The 8,590-nt window shown below is 32.1% G+C and overlaps 1 protein-coding gene across 1 annotated transcript; it reads left to right on the plus strand.

Annotated features, from left to right (window-relative positions):
• Positions 1-559: 559 nt before the first annotated feature.
• Positions 560-7,450, plus strand: mlnr (motilin receptor). Its single transcript, XM_072915038.1, has 3 exons — positions 560-611; positions 4,236-5,035; positions 7,167-7,450. The coding sequence occupies exons 2-3, from the start codon at positions 4,258-4,260 to the stop codon at positions 7,448-7,450; spliced, it is 1,062 nt and encodes a 353-aa protein (XP_072771139.1). The 5' UTR covers positions 560-611; positions 4,236-4,257.
• Positions 7,451-8,590: the final 1,140 nt, after the last annotated feature.

Here is an 8,590-nt window from a genome sequence, read left to right on the forward strand (position 1 = left end):
TCCTGACATATTTAGTAATATTGAGTCATTTATACACACTTAAATATTGAGTCGTTCATAATAACGTGTGGTCCTGACATATTTAGTAATATTGAGTCATTCATGCACACTTAAATATTGAGTCGTTCATACTTGCCTAATAACCTGTGGTCCTGACATATTTAGTAATATTGAGTCGTTCATACACAATTAGATATTGAGTTGTTCATAATAACGTGTGGTCCTGACATATTTAGTAATATTGAGTCGTTCATACACGCCTAATAACCTGTGGTCCTGACATATTTAGTAATGTTGAGTCGTTTATACACACTTAAATATTGAGTCGTTCATAATAAGGTGTGGTCCTGACATATTTAGTAATATTGAGTCGTTCATACACACTTAAATATTGAGTCGTTCATAATAAGGTGTGGTCCTGACATATTTAGTAATATTGAGTCGTTTATACACACTTAAATATTGAGTCGTTCATAATAAGGTGGGTGGAGGGTGGTGGGGGGGGGGGGGGGGGGGGTGGTGCTGGGGGGGGTGTAGCGGCACATCTTCATCTCACATCTTCGCACCAGCTGCCATCCAGGAGAGTCTGACAAGTTCTTCTTCTCTTCAAGGTAAATCTTCTTTGATTTCTCACCAACTTCATCTGAATTCATGTATTCATAATATGTAAACAATGAACCCTATTCATGTATTTATAATATGTAAACAATGAGTCATATTCATGTAATCATTATATATAAACAATGAATCATATTCATGTATTCATACTATGTAAACAATGAATACAATTAATGTACTCATACTATGTAAACAATGAATAAAATTCATGTACTCATACTATATAAACAATTAATCCCATTCATGTATTCAAAATATGTAAACAATGAACACTATTTATAATATGTAAACAACAAATCCTATTCATGTATTCATAATATGTAAACAATGAATCCTATTCAAAGTGAACAAATGTACTCATTGTCTCCTCCACAGCCACCTGATTAGGTTTTTGATTGATTGATGGAGACTTGTATTAGTAGATTGCACAGTGAAGTACATATTCCGTACAATTGACCACTAAATGGTAACACATTCAGAGCATCTTCTCCGTGCCTGTTCCTAATGTTCCTAACATTTTGGTGACTGTAGTCAGCAAATGTGTTATATATTCCTCTCGTGGTTATGATTTCGTTTTTAATGTACATTTTATTAAATTGTTTTAATCACATCAGGTTTTTTTTGTTGTAGAAATATTCTTAATTTTTAATCAAATAAAGATACATAACTATTTATTTACCCATGCAAAAGTTATTAGCTATTTTTTTTAATTTTGTTAATCATAGCATATTTTTGACAATTATATTCAAATTAAAATACAAATAAAATATTTGCTGCCGTTTTGGGTAGAAATTTCTTTCTTTCTTTGCCATAGTATATTTTTGACAATTGTTCCCTTTTTAATGAAATAAAAATACATCATGTTTATTTATTGATCTCTCTGTACGCAACAACAACATTTGCTGCTGTTTTGAATAACAATTTTCATTTCGTTTATTTAATCACCACATTTTATTTGTGAATATGATCATTTTAATAAAATAAAGATACATAAGTATTTATTTACCCATGCAAAAATTGCAGCTGTTTTTCTTCAATTTTGTTCATCACAGCACATTTTTTAACCAATTGAAGCTACATTTCTAACTCTTTTTAATCAAGTGCCACAAAAATACATTTCCTGCTGTTTTAATCTTTTTAATTGTTGTTGACATATTCTTAGTTTTGAATCAAATAAAGATAAATAACTATGTATTTATCCATGCAATAACTTTTGTTAATCGCAGCACAATTTTTAACAATTTAATTTTTTTTTTTACAATTTAAATTTTGTTTGAACAATTTCAAATTTTACAATTTTTAATCAACTAAAAATCCTCACTCTAATGATCTATCAATGCCCAAAAAACGTTTGCTGCTGTTTTGGGTAGCAATTTCTTTCTTTCTTAGTCAGAGCATGTTTTTGACAATGTTGTCTATTTTTTATGAAATAAAAATAATAAATAATAATAATAATACATTATTTACTAATGTCTATATGTCACAAAAAAACATTTACTGCTGGTTACATTTTTTAATTGTTGTTTACATATTCTTTGTTTTTCATCAAATAATGATTAATAGCTATTTATGTATCCATGCAAAAGTTGTAAATTTTGTGAATCATAGCACATTTTTAACAACTTTAAAAATAAATAAAATATGTTTGTTGAGATGCAGCAGAAAACATTTACTGCGGTTTTAGGTAGCATTTTATTGTTTAAAATATTGTTGGATTTTCATCTAATAAAGATAAATAACTATTTATTTATCCGTGCAAAAATTTTTGTTAACCGCAACACAATTTTTAACCATTTTTAACCATTTATTTTTTAAAAAAAAATGAAAAAAATTAAACAATTGAAAAATAAAAACTAAAAACATTTAATCCAGTAAAAAGCCACAATCTATTGATCTAACTATGTCCAAAAAATATTTGCTGATCTTTTGAGTAGCAATTTCTTTCTTCCTTAGTCAAAGCATGTTTTTGACAATGTCGTTTATTTTTAATGAAATGAAAATAAAGTTGATTTACTAATGTTTATATGCCACAAAAAACATTTACCGCAGTTTAAATTATTTTAAATTGTTGTTGACATATTCTACGTTGTGAATCAAATAAAGATCAATAACTATTTACCCATGTAACAATTTTTGTTAACCGTAGCACAATTTGAAAATGTTTTTTTTTTACAATTTCTAACAATTTCTAACAATTTTTACAATTTCTAACAATTTCTAACAATTTTTACAATTTCTAACAATTTCTAACAAATTTAAAAAAAATTTTTTTTTTACCATTTTTAAAAATGGTAAAAAAAATTCTTTCTTCGATTTATACCATTTTTAATGTTTTTAAACAGTTTTAAACAATAGTAATTTTTTAAACAATTGCAATTTTTTAAACAATTTTAAACAACTTTAAACAACTTTAAACAACTTTAAACAATTTTAAACAATTTTAAAATTAAACTATTTTAATTTTTTTAAACAATTTTAAACGATTTTAAAATTAAACTATTTTAATTTTTTAAACAATTTTAAACAATTTTAAACATAAAAAAAGTAAACATTTTCAATTTTTTTAAACAATTTTTAAACCATTTTAAACATAAAAAAGTAAACATTTTTAATTTTTTTAAACAATTTTAATTTATGAAATTTTTTTTTAAAAATTTTAAACAATTTTAAACAATTTTAAAATTAAACAATTTTAATTTTTTTAAACAATTTTTAGCAATTTAAAAAAAAAAAATGTAAACAATTTAAAAAAATACATTTTAAACAACATTGTTGACATATTTTACGTTGTGAATCAAATAAAGATCAATAACTATTCACCCATGTAATTATTGTTGTTAACAGTAGCACAATTTAAAAATGTTTTTTTTTTTTTTTTTACAATTTCTAACAATTTCTAACAATTTTTACAATTTCTAACAATTTCTAACAATTTTTAACAAATTTCAAAGACTTTTTTTTTACCATTTTTAAAAATGGTAAAAAAAAATATTTCTTCGATTTCTACCATTTAAAATGTTTTTAAACCATTTTAAACCATTTAAAAAAATTTAAACAATTTTAAACAATTTTAAAATGAAACAATTTTAAAATGAAACCATTTTTATTTTTTTAAACAATTTGAAACAATTTGAAACAATTTGAAACAATTTTAATTTTTTTAAACAATATTGTTGTTGACATATTCTACGTTGTGAATCAAATAAAGATCAATAACTATTTACCCATGTAACAATTTATGTTAACCATAGCACAATTAAAAAATGTTGGTTTTTTTTTTACAATTTCTACCAATTTTTTTTACAATTTTTTCAATTTCAAACAGTTTTTAATAAATTTTAAATTTTAAATTTTAAATTTTAAAAATGTTAAAAAAAAAATTTTTATTCGATTTCTACCATTTTAAATGTTTTTAAACAATTTTAAACATTTTTAATTTTTTAAAACAATTTTAAACCATTTCAAACAATTTCATACCATTTTAAACCATTTTAAACTATTTTAAAATAAAACAATTTAAATGTTTTTAAACAATTTTAAACAAAATGTAATTATTTTTTGAACAATTTGAAACAATTTTTGAATCAAGTAAATATCCACGCCCTCTTGGTCTTCAGTATTTTCCCTGAAGGAGCAGCCATGCCCTGGACCAGGCCGCAGGTGGAGGTGGAGGCCCCGCAGCCGGCGGCGTCGGCGCAGGACCACCACTACGAGGGCTCGCTGTTCCCCACCTCCACACTGGTGCCGGTGACGGTGGTGTGCATGGCCATCTTCCTGGTGGGCGTGGCCGGCAACACCATGACCATCCTGATCATCCAGCACTCCAAGGACATGAAGACCACCACCAACCTCTACCTGTCCAGCATGGCCGTGTCCGACCTGCTCATCTTCCTGTGCCTGCCCTTCGACCTCTACCGCCTGTGGCAGTACGTGCCCTGGCTCTTCGGCGAGGCGGTGTGCCTGCTCTACCACTACGTCTTCGAGGGCTGCACCTCCGCCACCATCCTGCACATCACCGCGCTCAGCGTGGAGCGCTACCTGGCCATCAGCTTCCCGCTCAGGACCAAGGTGCTGGTGACCAGGCGGCGGGTGCATTACGTCATCGCCGCCCTGTGGGCCTTCGCCCTGGCGTCGGCGGCGCCCACGCTCTTCCTGGTGGGCGTGGAGTACGACAACGACAACGACACGCGGCCCGACCTCGCCGCCGGCCAGTGCAAGCACACGGGCGACGCCATCAGCTCGGGCCAGCTGCACATCATGTTGTGGGTGTCCACCGGCTACTTCTTCTGCCCCGTGCTCTGCCTGCTGCTGCTCTACGGATCCATCGCCCGCAAGCTGTGGAAGAGCAAGGGCCACGTGCAGGGAGCCAACACCTTGGCACGCCAGCGCTCGCACCGCCAGACCGTCAACATCCTGGGTCAGTTCCCAACACTTCTACTACCGCTCTCTTTTATGTTAGCATGGCAACACTAGCATGCTAACGTTTTTGCTAGCTCTTTAGCTCATTTTGTATGTTTTAACCTAAACATCATGATTTTTCATGCTTGGTGCCAGCTTAGAACAATGCTAATGTTAGCATGCTAACATGTTTGCTAACCTTTTAGCTCATTTTGTATGTTTTAACCTAAAAATCATGATTTTTCATGCTTGGCGCCATTTTAGAAGAATGCTAATGTTAGCATGCTAACATGTTTGCTAACTTTTTAGCTCATTTTGTATGTTTTAACCTAAAAAAAATCATGATTTTAGATACTTGGCGCCATTTTAGAAGAATGCTAACATTAGCATGCTAACATGTTTGCTAACTTTTTAGCTCATTTTGTATGTTTTAACCTAAAAATCATGATTTTGGACACTTGGCGCCATCTTAGAAGTATGCCAACGTTTGTATACTAACATTTTTGCTAGCTTTTTAGCTAATTGTGTACAAAGCCCAAAAGCAGTGAACTTGTCAGGTTGTGTAAATGGTAAATAAAAAGAGAATACAACAAATGCTTTTCAACTTGAATAGACAGTCCGGATGGTTCTTTTCCTCTTTGGTCCGGAGGACACCACGTCCACAGTTTCCAAAAACAATTTGAAATGTGGACTCGTCAGACCACAGAAGACTTTTCCACTTTGTATCAGTCCATCTTAGATGAGCTCAGGCCAAGTGAAGCGTTTCTGGGTGTTGTTGATAAATGGCTGTGGCTTTGCATAGTAGAGTTTTAACTTGCACTTACAGATGTAGCGACCAACTGTAGTTACTGACAGTGGATGTCTGAAGTGTCAATCAATCAATGTTTATTTATATAGCCCTAAATCACAAGTGTCTCAAAGGGCTGCACAAGCCACAAGGACATACAGAGCCCACTTGAACTTTTGACTATGAACAATAATATGACATGACCTAATGAAAATAATTCTATATAGTAAGATTATTATTGCTCCTATTGGTGTTTTTCATGATGTATTAGTGAGTGAAGAATGACACGTTAGGACTATTTGTTTTCATGCCCCATGGCGATGTTTGCTAGCATGCTGGAATGATTAGCTTAGCATGGCTCCAGCGTCTTGGTGTCGCCGTGCTTTGCTTTTGTGCGCAGAGATTGTGTGCGTGTGCGTCCACCACATGATTCATTTTGGACTTACTTTCTTGTCATGGCGGGAATATAAATGGCGTCGTTAGCACGCGGCGTACGAGAGCTGCTGTCTGCCACCAAATTAGGTTTTCATGTTGGACCTTCATTAATCAGCCGCTAATTGCAGTTTGCATGCTCGTTAGCTGCGGTCATGTGACCCTCGGGCCTTCATGCTAATGCTAGCAGTCGTCGATTAGCATCAAGCATGGTCACGCACCTTCAAAATGTCAAGAATGATCGTATTTATATATTACATATATTATTAATATATCAATTGAACAATTTTATTGTATTCAATAATGGCAGATTTGTTCTTAGCTTTTAATAAAATAAATTATTTGATTTATATATTTAATATGTGAATAATATATATGATTACCTATTTTATTTTATTCTATAACAGCAGAGTTGTTCTTAGTTTTTAATCAAATTAATTATTACATTTATATATTTCATATATTCTAAAAATATCTGATTGACTCTTTTTATTTTATTCAACAACAGCAGATTTGTTATTGTTTTTAGTTTTTGAATAAAATATATTTTTTAATTGATATATTCCATATAGTATTAATATATATATTGAACTATTTAATTTAATTTAATAATAGCAGATGTGTTCTTAGTTTTTAATAACATGAATTATTGTATTTATATATTTAGTATATATAATATATTTTACTATTTTATTTCATTTAATAACAGCAAGATGGTTTTTGAGCCGTCATACAAGTATGCTAACTTCTTCCATATTAGCAAGCTAACTATTATGCTAACATTTTTTCTACTTTTGAAATGTACAAAGCATTCATTTGGATACTTGGCGCCATCTGGTTGTTAGTTGGTGTTGTGCTAGCTTGGATGGAGCAGAGTGTAAAGTGGAGAGAGAACATGAGCTGATGATTTGCTGTGTGTTGCGCCCCCTAGTGGTGGTGGTGCTGGCCTTCATCATCTGCTGGCTGCCGTACCACATCGGACGTAACCTGTTCGCCCAGGTGGACGACTACGACACGGCCATGTTGAGCCAGAACTTCAACATGGCGTCCATGGTGCTGTGCTACCTCAGCGCCTCCATCAACCCGGTGGTCTACAACCTCATGTCACGCAAGTACCGCGCTGCCGCCAAGCGCCTCTTCCTGCCGCACCGCCGCCTCCAGCGCCGCCGCATGGAGCATGTGGCCTCGCTGGACCAGAGCCTGACGGGCGTGTGAAGACCACAACCAAAGTCACTTTCAGGAGAGGGCTCCACTTTCTAAAGTCGCTCCACTACAAAATGGCGTTGCTAGGCAACTTCCAATCAGATCAATAATTGACCATTTTTCCTTTAATTTGGGGTGTCCTAACTTTTTCACCTAAGACATTTCTATTTGTCATTTTCAGAACCAAAACAATATTTACATTTTTTGGAACATTTCGGACTCCCAGGGACCCAAAAGGGCCTCGATTATAAAATGCTAAAATGAAGTCATATGTCATTTATTTTGTTATTTTTATTTAACGCTTAAATCTGTAGATTTAAAAAAACTTAAAAATATATATATGTATATATTTTATGATCTTTTTTTATGGAAACCCCCAATATTTTCCCCAAAAATGTCAAAGTGGAATATTTGGAGTCAATAATTCATAAGAACATTGATTTTGATTCATTATTATTTTTTAGCAAAGACAATTTAAAAAAGTCCAACCAAAGTCCTTGGGGACCCAAATGGGTCCCGCTCATTAAACTTAAAAATAAGTTGTTGTTTTTTTCTACTTTTAACACTCAAATCTCTAGATTAACTTCAGATCAATTATACATATTTATTATGTTTTATGTTTTCTTATATTTTATGCCCTTTTTGTCAAAGAAAGTGTGTTTTTTTATGACAAAAACACAAAATATGTCATATTTAATGTGAAGTAATTGGAGCCTTAAATATGTCAATCATTCATAACAACATTGATTTTGATTCATTTTTTTTTTTTTGAGCAAAGACAGTTAAAAAAAAAAAGTCCCACTTAAGGACCCAAAAGGGTCTCGCTCATAAAACTTAAAAATAATAAACAAAAACGTTTTTTTTTCTACTTTTAACACCTAAATCTCGAGATTAACTTCAGATCTATCTGTCGTTTATACATTTTTATTATTTTTTCATGTTTTCTTATTTTTTAGGGTTTTTTTTACGGCAAACACGCAAAATATGTCATATTTTCCCCCCAAAAGATTTTCAAAGTGTAATATTTAATGTGAAGTAATTGGAGCCTAAATGTGTCAATTATTCATAACAACATTGGTTTTGAGTCATTATTATTATTATTATTTTTTTACAAATAACAGTTTTAAATAATAAAACAGCCTGCATGTTAGT

This window comes from Nerophis lumbriciformis, linkage group LG17 (genome assembly GCF_033978685.3).
Source record: "Nerophis lumbriciformis linkage group LG17, RoL_Nlum_v2.1, whole genome shotgun sequence".
Taxonomy (NCBI): domain Eukaryota; kingdom Metazoa; phylum Chordata; class Actinopteri; order Syngnathiformes; family Syngnathidae; genus Nerophis; species Nerophis lumbriciformis.

Bases quoted from the DNA above. Each gene is read 5' to 3' on its own strand.
- mlnr (XM_072915038.1), top strand. From the start codon at position 4,258: ATGCCCTGGACCAGGCCGCAGGTGGAGGTGGAGGCCCCGCAGCCGGCG. The intron at 5,036-7,166 runs GTCAGTTCCCAA...TGCGCCCCCTAG, and splicing joins CCAGACCGTCAACATCCTGG to TGGTGGTGGTGCTGGCCTTC.